The sequence below is a fragment of the Macaca thibetana genome, chromosome 1, assembly GCF_024542745.1.
Source record: "Macaca thibetana thibetana isolate TM-01 chromosome 1, ASM2454274v1, whole genome shotgun sequence".
Taxonomy (NCBI): domain Eukaryota; kingdom Metazoa; phylum Chordata; class Mammalia; order Primates; family Cercopithecidae; genus Macaca; species Macaca thibetana.
Window position 1 is genome coordinate 208,023,935 of NC_065578.1, and position 16,679 is coordinate 208,040,613.

The 16,679-nt window shown below is 36.3% G+C and overlaps 1 protein-coding gene across 1 annotated transcript in view; it reads right to left on the reverse strand.

Annotated features, from left to right (window-relative positions):
- HEATR1 (HEAT repeat containing 1) overlaps positions 1-16,679 on the reverse strand; it is a 56,013-nt gene that overhangs the window by 26,769 nt on the left and 12,565 nt on the right. The window contains exons 12-20 of the mRNA XM_050769579.1: positions 15,669-15,776; positions 12,752-12,847; positions 12,215-12,303; positions 11,076-11,287; positions 10,653-10,774; positions 9,866-10,057; positions 7,839-8,022; positions 7,558-7,694; positions 6,336-6,528 (exon numbers count right to left, since the gene is read on the reverse strand). Of these exons, the coding sequence (XP_050625536.1) occupies positions 6,336-6,528; positions 7,558-7,694; positions 7,839-8,022; positions 9,866-10,057; positions 10,653-10,774; positions 11,076-11,287; positions 12,215-12,303; positions 12,752-12,847; positions 15,669-15,776 (1,333 nt within the window). The remainder of the gene's footprint in view (positions 1-6,335; positions 6,529-7,557; positions 7,695-7,838; positions 8,023-9,865; positions 10,058-10,652; positions 10,775-11,075; positions 11,288-12,214; positions 12,304-12,751; positions 12,848-15,668; positions 15,777-16,679) is intronic.

Consider the following 16,679-nt stretch of genomic DNA (forward strand, 5'->3'; position numbering starts at 1 on the left):
AGCTTCTTTGAGAACATAATGAAAGCTCTGCCTCCAGGTTCAAGCGATTCTCCTGCCTCAGCCTCCTGAGTAGCTGGGACTACAGGTATGCGCCACCACATCCAGCTAATTTTGTATTTTTGGTAGAGATGAGGTTTCTCCATGTTGGTCAGGCTGGTCTAGAACTCCCAACCTCAGGTGATCCACCCACCTCGGCTTCCCAAAGTGATGGGATTATAGGCGTGAGTCACCATGCCCGGCCAAATCATTCTTTTTAATTGTAAAGTATACTCCAATGTATTTTCCATATTTTAAAAACCGGTACCTTACTGGTAAAATTTAAGTTGTTTCTATTCTTCTGTCATCAAAACAATGCTGCCACAAACACCCCTGTGCATACAGCCTTGTACAAGCGTGCACAGAAAATCACCCACCTGTGCATTGTTCTCTGCAAACACTTGGCCCCAGACTGCTGTGTTTTGATTTTACTTTTTGATAGAGAAATGTTAGAGTCAAATTTTTCTTCTACTTTTTTCTGTTGCTTAAAAAGGCCCTCCCCACTCTGTGTGAATTTAGAAAGTATCTATCTCTATATTTAGAGAGAGAGATCATATGTACCTCATGCTTTCGTCGAATGCCAGAGCTAACTTTATATTAAATCTTTAGTTCACATGAAATTTTAATCTAAGGAATGAGGTTGCAGTCAAACTTTCTAATGTTTCCAAATGGATAGTCAGATGTCCCATTTAACAATCCACATTCGGCTTTATTATATTCATACATTCCATAAGTATTTGAAACTTGTCTATTTCTGCCAGCTAGTACTTCTAGAATCACGTTCAATGAGAGTGATGATTTTAACAAGAATGCCTTTGTTTTCCCAATTATGAAGTGAAAATGCTAACTTTTAATTTGAGGAATTTTTTGATCATGTTACTCCTATTTTGCTGTCAATTAGGAATAATTACTATTTTTGGCTAATGCCTTTTCAAATATTTGGACACTTTATGGGTTTTGTCCTTCACTGACATAGTCAATTATATATTAACATAGTTCCTTTTACTGAACCAATTTTATGTTCTGGGCATGAACTCTAACTACGTAAATGATTTTTATAAATATGCTGCTAAAGCCTATTTGCAAATATTTTATTTAGGATTTTTACATAACATTATTCAAAGCAACATGGCCTATATAGTCTTTTGTCTGTAGGCTTTCTGAATTTTCAATGTTATGCTAGTTTTAAACGAAGAATCTGGAAGCCTCCCTTCTCTATGCCCTGCCCAGTTCAACAACATTGAAAAAATCTGCTTCAAAGATCTGGTAAGAATGCATCTGTGAGACCAACTGCGCTAGGGTTTTTAAAAAGATGTCTTTGGAACAAAGAGGTACCTAAGTTCCTTTTACAGTAATTAGTTATTTAAGCTTTATTTCATATCCACTGCAGCAAACTACAGTCATTTATATTTTGCTAGAAATTATCAATTATACTTTCCATTTCTGAAATACTAAGATAAAGCTTGACAAGCTTTCAAACCTGCCTAAGAAGTCCATATAGGCTGAGCAATGTTGATCCAGAAATCCAAAATCTCAAATTTTCAGAGCACCAATATGACATACGACAATATGAAAATTCCACACCTGATCTCGTGACGGGCTGCAGTGAAAATGCAGGCATACAACTGTTTATTCAGCGTCCCCACAGAAAAAAAGACAGAGCCAGCCCCCTGCAGCTGTAATATATCTTTTTCACAAAACTGAAATTCTTCCACACAAGCATGCCCACAAAGGATAGTAAAATGGGTCAATGTACCCAAACTTTGTTTCAAGCACAAATTAAAAATATTGTATAAAACAGGATGGGCAGAGGCTCATGCCTATAATCCCAGCACTTTGGGAGGCTGAGGCAGGAGGATCACTTGAGGCCAGGAGTTCAAGACTAGTCTGGGCAACATCACCAAGACTCCGTCTCCACAAAAAATTTAACAAGAAAATTAGTAAGGCATGGTGGCGCAGGCCTATAGTCCTAGCTATGAGGGAGGCTGAGATGGGAGGATGACTTGAGCCGAGGAGTTCAAGGCTGCAATTAAAAACTGAAACAGGGCTGGGTATGGTGCCTCACACCTATAATCCCAGCACCTGGGAGACCACGGCAGGTGGATCACTTGAGCTCAGGAGCTCAGCCTAGGCAATATAGCGAAACCCTGTCTCTACCAAAAATATAAAAACTTAGCTGGGCATGGTGGCACGTGTACTTGCGAGGCTAAGGTAGGAGGACCGCTTGGGCCTGGGTGGAGGGGGTGGGGAGAGGTTGCAATGAGCTGAGATTGCACCACTGCACTACACCCTGGGCAACACAAAGTGAGACGCTGTCTCCTAAAATAAAATTTTAAAAATTGTATAAAATTACCTTCAGGCTATGTGCAAAAGGTGTATATAAAACATAAATGTATTGTGTTCAGACCCGGGTCCCAATGCCAAAATATTACATTATGTAGATGCAAATATTCTAAAATCTGAAAAAATCTGAAGTCCCAAACACTTTTGGTCCCAAGCACGTTGGATAAGAGACACTCAACCTGTATCATCTATGAAAGCTGGAAATCCTTTCTGGTTTTCACATGGTTAATTTACAAAACAAAGTCAAGGACAAATAGCTGGAACGTTTAATTCACACAAGGGGCAGGCTTGGGCCAAAATATCTATTTGGTAATATTCCCTGAAGAGTGAAGGACAGCTTCTACAATATCCAAATTCAAGGACAAATTCAAAGTACCAACTACCAAAGTTATCATGTTCAAGTAAGATACTAGAACCCAACAAAAATTATAGCCACTTACTTAAATGATCAGCTTATAGAATTTTTGTTCTTTCACTTAAAAGTCTATGTGATTTCATTCTTTCAACTACTTTTATCTAGATCTACACTAGCATGTTTTTATGTAAAAATAAAAAATACTTGAGTTTGCTTTTAAACATAAAAATAGATTTAATACATTGATTTGACATAAAAAATAAATGAAAGGCAGCCCCCATCTTGAGGCAGAGATTTAAAAATAAATATGCATTCATTCACTCCAACAAAAGTAACAGGATAGGCAAGGGTTAAAAATAAAAGAAACAAGTTTTCTTCTGCTTAGCAGCTCACTTCAAGGACAGCTATAAGACAACGGTGTCTGAAAAGCCAAGGCCAAAGGAATGGGCTCCAGACACCCCCCGCACCCCCCTAGAGCAAGGTCGAAGGAAAAAAAAAAAAAAGAGAGAAAGACAAATTCCTTTACTGTTACTCCTTTCCCTGGCCTCTGAAGCATGACTGTTTTACAAATGTCTGTGTTTAGCCAGTTCTTGTTTTTCTTTCGCTGCAGCTACAAGGCCACAAGGTATGCAAGGCCCCAAGTTATACACTGTATGATTAACGGCCTTTGTTTTGCTTTTGTAAGCCTGCTTATAAAAGGCCCCACTCCGTCTTTGTTTGAGGCTCAGCTTTTTTGGATATGAATCCGCTAAGCTGGTGTGTATCCTAAAATAAATTCTTCCTATTCTCCCATATCTGTCTCTCTGTTCCTCAGTTTACTGCAACAATCTCACAAATGACAGGAGGAATAGATTTGTATTGGCTGGGCGCAGTGGCTCATGCCTGTCATTCCAGAACTTTGGGAGGCCAAGGCGGTGGATCACCTGAGGTCAGGAGTTCAAGACAAGCCTGGCCACCATGGTGAAACCCCGTCTCTACTAAAAATATAAAAATTAGCCGGGTGTGGTGGTGCGTGCCTGTAATCCCAGATACTCGGGAGGATGGGGCAAGAGAATTGCTTGAACCTGGGAGGGGGAGGTTGCAGTGAGCCAAGATCACGACACTGCACTACCAGCCTAGGTAACAAAGTGAGACTATGTCTCTTTAAAAAAAAAAAAAAAAAAAAAAGAATAGATTGTATTTATTCATTTAACAAAGACTTGCTATGTGCAAGACTTTTTATAATACATACCTGCATAGAAAATAATAAATGGTGGTTAGATTACCAAGCTACTGACAAAAACTCATAATATTGTGTTATATTACTATGTCATGTTGTATGATTATAATATCATATAACATTGTATTGCCTTTTACTTCTGAACACAAAAATTTAGTAATATAAACACATTTATGTATCATTAATGTTATATTACATGATATCATGTTTTACTTATGAACACTACATTTTTGTAAATATATTAAAACAGATGCCAACCAATAATTCCTAGACTCTTCACAGATAAGGTGGGGCTAGAAGCTCACTGCAGCCCTAAAGTGGAGAGCCCGCAGGGCATGCGCAATAAGCGGCCTTCCACTTGAGGCGACTCGAGTGTCTGGTCTTTGAATTTCCAAGTAGAACGAGGTGCATCTCTCCTGTGTTCAGGAGTACTGCAACCGGTGTACACAGCATAAATGCAAAGTACGTCAGGCAGGCAGGAGGAGATGGATGACAGGGCAGCAGTGGGAGGCAGGCAGCCTGTCTAGCAGCAATACCAGTGGAAAAGTGAAGTTCTTCCATCTTGCTACTTATAGTCAAAATGACATATATTACTCAGAGGCCACTGTCAAACGACAGTAAACATTTAATACCGAATTGGAAAACTGAAATAGTTATCTCTAAATAAAATATATATACCTTTTTGAAAACCCACAAGTTTAGGAGAAAATAACTATTTGAATAAATTGCTATCTCCGTACAATGGAATACTCTGCAGGCAGTTATAAAAAGATAAATTTTTCCATTTATTAATATGGAAAGATGTCCCTAACATATTAATTGAAAAATTAAAGTTAAAAAATGTATAGGGAATTGTTCTTATCCAAATATAACTAGAAAAACCTTAACAGTAAACTCACCTAAAATAAAGATCGAAATTTTGTAAGTCAATAAAAAAATTACTTTTATGGAATTTTATTTTAGAAATAAAACTTGAAATTACATATCTACATTACTTTAGATGCAACAAAATTTGGTTATAAATGTAAACACTGAGAAATTGTTCAGGGAAAAGTATACGATCATCTACCTTGCTTTCACAGAACATTTACAAAGAGTAATTTTGGAATTAAAAAAAAAAAAACAACCAAGGACATCTTCAAATTTCCTCAGGGCCACTCTTATGCCTCTGATATTAATAACATTCCAGTTTGAAGCATCAATCATGTCATTATTCTAATCAACTTTTTCATCTTCAACCATTCTTCTTTGATCTAATTTTGCCACATCCCCTCATGCCAATAGCTCTGAGTCAACCCACTTTTCAATATCGCAGTCATTGTTTCATGAAATTCTGCATCTTTTGCAAAATCTGCAATTCCACGTTATAAAAAAACTTAACTTTCAGATAGATATTTCATTAGAGAATGCCGAACCTGAATATGATTTTTGCCTGATAAGAGATAAATGCAGGAGGGTTTTGTTTTTATTAGTTCATTATTAAATTGTATTATGATGATCTGACTTCCATATCTAACCCTACTGCTGCTACAGCTCAGAAAATGAATAGCTGATTATTAAGAACTCATATAATCACCTGCCATTTCTATTGTTAAACTTTTCTGTTTGGTGAGATTTTGCAAGTGACACTAATAACTTAAAAGCAACACTTAGAAGTAACCAGAAATATGTATAGATGTACAATTTTTTTTGTTGTTTTTTTGAGATAGGGTCTCGCACTGTTGCTTAGTTTGGAGTATGGTGGTGCAATCACAGCTCACTGCAGCCTTGACCTCCCAGGCACAAGCTATCCTCCTACCTCAGGCACCTGAGTAGCTGGGACTACAGGCGCGCACCATCACGCCCACCTAATTTTTGTATTTTTTGTAGAGGCAGGATCTCATCATGTTGTCCAAGCTGGTCTTGAACTCCTGGCCTCAAGTGATCCTCCTGCCTTAGCCTCCCAAAGTGCTGAGACTATAGGCGTGAGCCACCTTGCCTGGGCTTTATAGATTTTTTTTTTTCGAGATGGAATCTCGCTCTGTCGCCAAGCTGGAGTGCAGTGGCATGATCTCAGCTCACTGCAACCTCCAATTCCCTGGTTCAAGCAATTCTCCTGCCTCAGCCTCCCGAGTATGGGATTACGGGCATGTGCCACCATGTCCAGCTAATTTTTGTATTTTTAGTACAGACAGGGCTTCACCATGTTGGCCAGGATGGTCTCGATCTCCTGATCTCATGATCCACCTGCCTCGGCCTCCCAAAGTGCTGGGATTACAGACATGAGCCACTACGCCCACTCTCTGCTACTTTTTAAGTTATAATTTTCCAAACTACATAAACCATATAAAGCAAGCATGAACAGTTGGTCATGACAAAACGTAACAATGCTACTTTTAATACCTGGAGAAGATATGGATGCCAGTTGGTGTTTACACTGTGTCTTCTGAGAAGAGAGCACTGCAGAGCCCACATAAAGAGCTTGAGTCTGCAGCACTGTTTTCACATTGCAGTTAAGTGGATTTGAAAGGCTAGAACCATAGGTCCATAAAACAGAAGAGAACTTGAATAACTGAAAAACATCTTCTAGATGTACCTAATCACAAAAAAAAGAGCAAACTTTTAATTCTTACTCAAATAAGTTGGTTCCAAATCCTCTTTCACTAGTGTACAATTACAAAGAAACAAATAATTTAAGGCAATGTTTTGCTTTGTCTAATCATTTCAAATTATTCTATACTCTATGTTTTAATGAACTGGGAAGATGTCAATGAAGAGTGATATTCAGAAGCTTCACTATAACTTTGCACTTGAAAACACTGAGAACCAAGACAAGAGCAGTATCTGGGATGCCTAATTAAGAAAATGCTTCAACAATGTGGTTAGCAATGCCAACTCAATGTCAAATGCTGTACAGAGAACAAGTCAGGCAAGAACAGGAACTGACCACTGGGCCTGGCAACATGGAGGTCACTGGTGCTGGGGATGAAATTTCCTGAGTAACTTCACATCTGCTAAATAACCTCTCGAACATCAGTATTCACATTTCTAAATGGTATTAACCAATCAAAAAGACTGGGCTGTTGTTATTTTTAAATATAGTAATGGGCTTAACATACTAGTAGGAGTGTAGAAATGTTAGTTTCTATTCAACCTACCGATTAGTATCGTGATCGTACTCTTTCACAGGGCCTGTGCTTACTATTATATACTCTTCACTGTTTAGAAGTCTACTTTCATTTACATTATAAACTGACATAACCAAAATAACCCACAATATTTCTTTTTTTGAGACAGAGTCTCACTCTGTCGCCCAGGCTAGAGTGCGGTGGTGTGATCTCGGTTCACTGCAAGCTCTGCCTCCCCGGGTTCAAGCGAATTCTCCTGCTTCTGCCTTCCAAGTAGCTGGGATTATAGACCCCGCCACCACGCCCAGCTAATTTTTGTATTTTTAGTAGAAATGGGGTTTCATCATGTTGGCCAGGCTAGTCTCGAACTCCTGACCTCAAGTGATCCATTCGCCTCGGCCTCCCAAAGTGCTGGGATTACAGGAATGAGCCACTGCACTCAGCCAGCCATATCTTCTTTAAGGGTAGAGTACGCCCGAAAAGGATGAGCCTCGTACCTTTATGAAAAGTTTCATCAGAACTCTGAAATGAACAGCATCGGCACCATTGAGCATCATCTCAAAGAGCCCAATGAGCAAGTGCAGATAGTCCCTGCTGTCTTCTTTCAGTTGTTCAGGATTCCACCATATGTCACCTACATGGACATGGAAAGAGAAATGATGCACAGCCCTGCATGAACATGCCGGCAGCTTTTTATTCAAGACAAGCGGTCACTGTGGAGTCAATCATTCAGTTTTGCAGAGTATCACATTTAAAAGATTCACAGCTTGTATCTTACCTTTAGGAAAAGATTTAGGTGCTTTCAGTGCATAAATAAAATTTTTCAGGGAAAATACAAGAAAAACCGAGTCCTCCACGGCCATCCTCTGAGTGCTGTTGAGCTCTTCTACATAATGTGCCCACAGCTCCGCTGGTATCCCTCTGTCTAACATCAGTTCAATGTGCCATTCTGAGGGGATTTCCTGAAATGTTAAAGGAAACAAAAACTAGTACAAACTAAGGGTTCTGAACATGGGTTAATGAATTCCTCTGCAAAATATGCAAAAGTTTTGTTTATGTGTGTATTTTGGTGGGGAAAGGATTAATAGACCTGCTTTCATCAGATTTTTAAAGAGGTCTAACTATCACCATTCACAAGGAAAGACAAAGTTAAGTTAAATTTTATCTATGTCTTACCTTAAAACATTAAACAAACTTTACTCATATAAACTGTTTATCCAATAAAGGGTAGGAATAAATAGGCATATTTCTTTTTTTTTTTTGAGACGGGGTCTGGCTCTGTTTGTTGCCCAGGCTAGAGTGCAGTGGCACAATCTCAGCTCACTGCAACCTCCGCTTCCCAGGTTCAAGCGATTCTCCTGCTTCAGCCTCCTGAGTAGGTAGGATTACAGGCATCCGCTATCATGCCTGGCTAATTTTTGTATCTTTAGTAGAGATGAGGTTTCACCATGTTGGCCAGGTTGGTCTCGAACTCCTGTCCTCAAGTGATCCACCCGCCTCAGTGTCCCAAAGTGCTGGGATTACAGGCGTGAGCTAGCGTGCCTGGCCAAAATAGGCCTATTTAAAAACAGGAAGATAAAGAGTTGGATTGCCAAGACATAGTTAAAGGGACTTCTTTCATTTCACTGTTTTACCACTCATCTGAATAAGGTAAACACAGTAAAATTTCCAAACCTGCAGATAATTTTAAACAAGTAGCAAAATGTCAGGTGTTCAGAAATTATACTGTAAATGCCGAAAGAATGCAGAACAACAGGTGTAAGAAAATGACAAATGTGACTCTGTACAACCAGAGCAGAGTAATAACTTAGCAGGAAAATAATCCAAAGCCAGATTTACAATGCAACGTCTCCAGTGAGGGATTTGATTAACTCAATGTGCTGCTACAGGCAAAAATATGCTCATGACATCGAGAAAGGGTATTAAAACTAAAGCAATATAAAATAACCTGTTATCTACACATGTATAATAGAACAATCAATTTGTCCATACTTTTACCACTGAGAACCAGTACAGTTCAGGTCATCACACTTCACAAAAGACACCAAGAAATTAGAAGTTGAGAACGGACTATCTGGGCTATTTTTCAAAATATGAAGATTTTACTCTTTTTAAAGTTTACAAATTTTAGCTAACAATGGCCATGATCAGAACTTATAAAATCCTGGGGGTATATGTAAATGTGAAAAAGATATAATTCATTTAGTAAATCCTATAATGAGAAGCCCTCTAAAATTTGGAGGACAAATAAAAACAAAATACTTACATATAGCAGATATTTAAAAAAAAAAAACAGTCTTGCTACCTCAAAATGTGTCATGAAGTAAACATATAAACAGCTGAAACATGTCCCTCAGTAATACTATCAAAGACAGTAGTAGGCTGGACAGATACACATCTATGTAATATTAAAATTGTTTAAAGCCTAAAAGATCTATTTTTAGTAAACAATGGAATGAAATAGTATTTTGTTCAAGCACTAACACACCAAGTGAATTTCTTCATCACTAGAGGTAGTTAGGTGTAGCTTGGGTAATTATCCAATAAAGACAATAAAAGAGAGGAGAGTCAGGCATCAGACACAAAATATTGCAACCCTGAAATTTTATAATTCAACTAAACTTTCTGCAAAAGCAAGGGAGTGCCTAGTTGACTATCACTTCTACCCAAGACTGCTTCACATTTCATCCAGCCAGTATCCACAAACTCAACATCTCGCCTCTGATTTCCAGTTTGGCTGTGACTAATGGGCCAGGCTGTTGCTTTACTCAACATTCCACTTTTTGGAGATTCTGCTTTCCTTACCACTGCAGTAATGACACTTTCAAGCTTCTTTATTTTTTTCTGCAACAAACTGAAGACTCTTATCGCAAATGGAAAGTGGGTTTCTTTTAAAGATGAACAACAAGAGACGAGCACAGACATGACCACGTGAAACGTTACTTTCTGCTTCTGGTTAACGGACTCCTCCTCACCCAGGCTTATTAAATCCTCCACCTTGAAAAATAAACACACTCTATCACTAGTTGCTCCTGACTTTCATAAAACAATTTTTCCAACTCAGGTCTATCTAGGTATTGTGTTTTACATTTAAAGTGAGATGACAAATAGAAAGCCTTTATAAAGTACTAAGCACTGATTTCTAAGTAATTACAAGAATAATGTCAGAAATTGTAATGAACATAATTGCACTTGCCAACTGGTTAATGTATTTAAATCACACATCTAATACCTTTACAAAGGTTTATTTACTAAGGCAAAGATAATTCTCTCCTCTTTGGGATTATATTTTGCTATTTTAACAACAACAAAAATACTAATATTTTAAAAGGGAATGAGAGAAAATGATGGTAAAAAGGATATATTCTTATGGGTGTGATATGGATCCACATTGAACAAATATATAAAATGTTAAAGATTTCAAACATTGCACAGAATTTATTAAACAACACTGTAATGTTTAAAGTAAAACCAAGTACTCAAGAATGAAAAAAAAATTTTTTTTGAAGAAAAATCTAGTAAAGCAAAAGCTGCGAATTTAATAAGAGTATGAGAAAGAAATCCAGGGGTTGGACTTTCACGGCATACTTACCATCTTTAACATTAAAGAAGGATCTCCTAAATTTATATTATCAGCTAACAACTCAATCATCTTCTGATTTGCTACACCAGTTAGTTTTCCTGGCTTTGTGCTTTTAATCACATTTTCAAGAGCTGTAAAGTAAAATTGAATGCAGAGAGCTTTTATGTCACCAACATCAAAGAATCATATGAAGAATTCAGGCAAACAGTTTACTATTTTTTATGTAAGGCTTGCTTTTTATTTTTCCTTATATCCAATTCTGAATTTGTCTATCTATGAATTGGCTTCCTTCTCACTGTATACTTTTTATCTTGGCAAAACTTTTAAAAGACCTTACTGGCATATAACATGACAAACAATAAATTTTAAATTTTCTTTGTTTTCTTTTGTACTATTTGTTTACTTTTTCTAAAAAATAACTAAATTTTTTACCTTCTTCCCAGCCTCTTAATAGAGGGTGCAGAGAGCAGATTCCTGATTTTGATAAATATATAGCAATTTTCATCTCAGCAGATTCCATGTCATCCTTATTGATAACCATAAATGGCAGCAAACATACAACCACCTGATTTGACAACCGATCATTTTCACTTAGTATCTCTTCTTTAATTAATATGTCAGCTGCTATCTTAAGTACCTTGTACCTAAAAGACATGCAAGCACATTTGGTTGAAAGACACATTGGAAGGCTTCAACTGGGCAAAAATTCATCATTACATTACTCCAGCTAAACTGACAATATCCTGGTCTCCTGACCAAAACTATTATTCAGACACACTAAGACACCACTTAAAATCCATGTCAATAATAGAGTTATCTGTGACAATATTTTTATTTATTTATTTCTTGTACAAGCACGGGGATTATAGGCATGAGCCACTGTGCCTGGCCAACAATACTTTTAATCTGTTCATCCTGTCTAATCTTAAAATAAATAATAATTTTTCTTAGAGAAATCACTAGAGATTAACTATAACATAAGACATATCACACCAGATGTCTCAACTCTACTGGAAATCAGATTCACTCAGGCATTCAAAGAAAATGAACCAAGCACATCCTACATGATAGATATCTACCCATATGATAGACACAAAAACACATAAGACACACTGTCATCCTCTATGGAGCTTACTTACTTTTCCTTGCAAAAAGCTTTGGTGCCAAAAATGAAATAAACAGAGCTCATTAAAAACTTACCACAGATGGTATCACGTGTCTCTGAACTTATTTTTTAATTTGTTTAATACACTGGTATGTTTTTAATTATAAAGTAGAAAATTAGAAAGTCCTTCCCATCTTACTTCCCAGAATTCAGTATCATCCATTATGTATTTCCTTTTGCATTTTTTTAAGAGAAATTCCAAACACAGAGAATAGTATAATGAACACACACAAACACAAATTAATTAACTGTATAATGAAAAAAAGTATTACATTAAGATCTGTTCTACTACCACGATAAAGAGGTCATGTAATCAAAGCCTTAAAAAAAAAAAAGAAGAAATAGAAAGAATCTGATATAAGAACTTAATCAATTCAAAATAGTATGAGGAGAAATGAATACATACCATTCTCTATTCTTTGAAAGTTCCGCTCTTTGAAAGAGATTCAGAAGATTTGAAATCGTCACTTCTGCAGTGAAATGTTCTTTGAAAATCTAAAGGGAAAAAATATCCATCAGTAGATTTGTACTTGCTTCAAACATACATGGTGTTTTTTAAATGCAAATTTTAAAAAGAATGAATTATAAGGAATTTCTCCCAGGAATCCTAGTACAACTTAAAAGTTTTAAGACGTATTTCTCAAAAGTGGCATTCATAAGACAATGGTCCCAAGGTATTTGCTATTGATAAAAATATGTTAAAAGCAATATAAAAATTCACAAAACATTTCCTGTTTGAACAACTTCCATATATATTTAATATATTACATTGTGAATTCCTATGAGTTTCTCCTAACCAGACTTAAGTCGGTGCTCTCCAGAGAACAAATTTCCCATGGAAAAATAATTTCCAAAAATACTCTAGTCTCCAGCAGAGAATCACGTGAGAAGGGCAAGAAAATTTACAAAATTGTTTATCTCAACAAATGACAAATTCACTCACCTCAAAAGCACTTACAGCCGACAAAACAACATCTATATTATCATCATCTAATCGGGCTAAAACAGCTTCTTTTATGAAAGACTCATCGACACCCTCCTGAGCAATAAAAGAAAAAAAATTAATTTAGCTGTTGCTAAAAATCTCTTAAGGCTTTGCACTAGAAAGGAAGTATGGTTTTGTGAAAAACACTCCAGAATAACAGTCTAACACAGGCTCTGCTCTGGATGAGGACTGAAACACACTAGAACTAGGTAATCGCTAAGGGCCTTTCGAGATTAATAATTGTTTGGTATAATTTTTTTTCAAGTTTTCGGTGAAAATACAGTAAATATAGTAAATATGATATACTCCAAATATAGTTTTTGTAATTAAGGAGTTCATCTTATTAAAGTGAGAGCCCAGATATTGACAGGGTATAGACTAAAGAATAAGAATGTCTAATTTAAATCCGAGCTCTACCACTTACTAGCTGTGTGACTTTAGTCAAGTCACTTAACCTTTCTGGATCTCACTAATCCCACCTTTAAACAGGTTTGTTAATAATAATACCTACCTCCAAGGGTTGTTAGAAGATTAAAAAATACATGTCAGTCTGTAGCAGAGTGCTTTACACATAAGTACTGTTAGAAGTTAGCTAGTATTATCTAAATTTTTACAAGGATAAGGACATGTACTACAAGGCCAGTCTGCCAAAAATAGAGATCATTTTTCAAACATAATGAATAAAAGAAAACAATGTCTATTCATTCACAGAGAAAAAAAATAAGCCTGCTAACCAACCTGAATATATCCCTATCAGTATGTGGCAGGCAACTAAATAATATAAAAAACATAGGTCACTCTGTTGGGAGAAAAATGAAAATTCATAGAATTCACAAAGATTAAGTTATTCAGGCACAGTGGTGCATGTCTATAATCCCAGCTACTCTGGAGGCTGAGGTGGGAGGACTGCTTAAACCCAGGAGTTTGAGGCCAGCCTCGATAACATAGCAAGACCCCATCACTTAAAAAAAAAAATCCTCAAGAGCTAATAAGCAGCCATATATCTGAACCTGGAGTTTAGAATAAAACCTATGTCCTGTCATGGATGGAGAAAAGAAAATGAAACATGGTATGCAAAGGAAGACATCAACTGCAATTACAATACTCAAGCCTGTAAACTGAATGTATGCAGCTAACCAAACCCAGAGAACGGGAGAGAAAGGCAGTAAGAGTAAAAGAAGGAAGGATGAGAACAACTGCAGAAACAGAAGATTCCAGGACTCCCCCTTTATTCCAGAAGAATTTCTTATCACTAAAATCCTCCTATCACAACAAAGACTACTATTCAATGAAATTATTTAACACATCAACAAAATAAACCTATTGGCAGTTTATAAAAGCAGAATTCATGCCAGATCAAATAAAGCAACGTTTCTTAAACCTGAATATTACATCAGCCACTTTTAAAGAAACTTTCTCAAAGATCTAAATGTTGTTTAAATTGTTTATTGTTTACATATCAACTTTAAGTATAACTTCTTAAAATACAGGTAACATAAAACAAAAATTTTTTTCTAATCTACAAGGGAAATACTAAAAACTCTATAAAACCAATACAATTCAAATGAAGATGAATTTAGTGTGATTAATTGTAATTAGCTGAAATTAAATTTTACTGATCATAGGATTTTACTTGTAATACGAACCTGGCTATAATTGCTGTGACACAAGTTTGAGAGTTCGGCATGTTTACACTGCCATGTGCTACATGGAAACTAAACTCTGTTACCACTTTACTCTATTCCAGAAATTTCTCAAATATGCAAATCATGGTGCATAATTTTAGACATGACACAGATGGAGCATTCCTATTTTAATTACAGTAACTGTAGTAAAATGTATATACAATTAGCACCTCACACCCACAATCTGAAGGCTATGTAAAAAAATAATGAGTCCATCTGAAATGAAAAATTTTGAGAAAACAATACTACTATCAGTGGCAATTTATAATTTAGCAAAAATTGTAAAAGGACTGCTTGAATGACTAAAGTTTGGAAACTACTATTCTATTTGTATTACTATCAAGTCTTCATACCAATGCCTTTTGGTATAAATGCAAATTAGACCAAATTATTTACAAATAAAGTCAGCCTCAATACATATTTGAAGCCACTTACATTTTAAAGACAAATGAAACTGCAGGTACCCAAATCACGGAACAGTGTTCAAAAGTTATCATCCAAATGTCTCAAAATATGCCTTCATCTAAAATTAAGACTATCAAAATCAAATTTCTTGGCTTTTCTTTAAACAGGGTCTTGCCCTGTCACCCAGGGTGGAGAGCAGTGGCATGATCGTGGCTTACTGCAGCCTCAACCTCACGCCCAAGAGATCCTCCTACCTCAGCCTCTCAAGTAGCTGCGACCACAAGCGTGTGCCACCAAACTTGGCTAATTTTTTATTTTTTTTATTTTCCTATAGAGAAAGGGGTATCCCTTTGTTGCCCAGGTTGGTCTCAAACGTTTGGGCTCAAGTGATCCTTCTCACAGAGTGTTGGGATTATAGGCATGAGCTGCTGTGACCAGCCCAAAATCAAATTTCAAAACTAAAAAAATTCTCAGATAGTTAATGAACCTATGTGAATTAATCTACAAACTCTAGTTTGAAAAACACTAAAGATAAACAAATAACCGTCAATGTGGAAACAAAAAAGCAGTTATTAGGTTATTGTCAAAATGGGGACTATTGGCACACACAGTCCTAAATATTAGTCTGAAGTAAGTACTCTCATGAGGTTTATTCAGCTCATCTGTACAATTATCCACTATCAATTCTAGGTAGTAACTCCAATTTCTTATTCAGAATTACACTGCTCATCATTAAGAAAAAAAAAAAAAAAAAAAGTCATACACAAAAGCAATCTGAAACAAACCTTTGATGTTTTCATGATCTTTTTCAAATGATTAATGGCCAGAAGTCTCACAGGAGCAAGTGGATGATTCAGGCTGAGCATCAAAGTAGTATCAGAATCCGCTAAAAACTACAGGGTTCAACGTAATTATCAAATTATTTCACTTAATCTGAACAGTCTACGATCAAGAATAAAACCCAAAGAAAATCACCCCAAACTGTCCAACGTTTTCAGTAACAACCACCTAACTACAGAAAACAAACAAAAAAACGCAAAATCTTTGTTTCTAGAACATTATTATATGAGTTGCAACAGATGAAAAAAATTTGTATTGTTAGTGGTATGATTTCACGTATACTTGTGTCTATGTGTAGGTTTAATTTGGTGAAGTAATTCTACAAAGTAATTTTGTATTTTGTATGCATATCTGATTCCAAAGTAAACAGTACCTAAGATAAATCACTGTTTCAGCACCTCCCAGAAAACAGAATGCAATTCATCTACATGCTATAACAAATAGTGACACTCAAATTAGTGACACCTTAGTTCACCTATGCAATTAGACAAAAAAGGAAGTCTACCCATCAACCTGATTCGGAAATGCAACACCATCAAAGATGAAAGTCTAATTATGGAAGAGAAATACTAAAACAATCATATTTCTCTTCATAATTATGTTTTTAAGGCTAATTAAAGAACTTCTGCTTAAATGTCTAACTTCTAGTATAACGCTTTAGGCATGAATCACCAGAAAATTTCTCAAGTTTTAATGTGATCATGAAATAGAACCCATCTCCCCCTTGCTAATCAATACTATAAATAGCCATTTGTGGCTGGTACACTGGAACGCATAGACCTAGCTGAAAGACAGAGGACGCCAGAAACCTACGAGGCCGTCCTCTGATGATTCTTAATGAATATCCCGTACAAAATTCTCCAACAATACTTTTCCTGAAATAAGTATCACGTTCATGGTTATGTACAAATTATTGTACCTTTCTCCAATTATTCTATTCCTGCCTCAGAGCCATG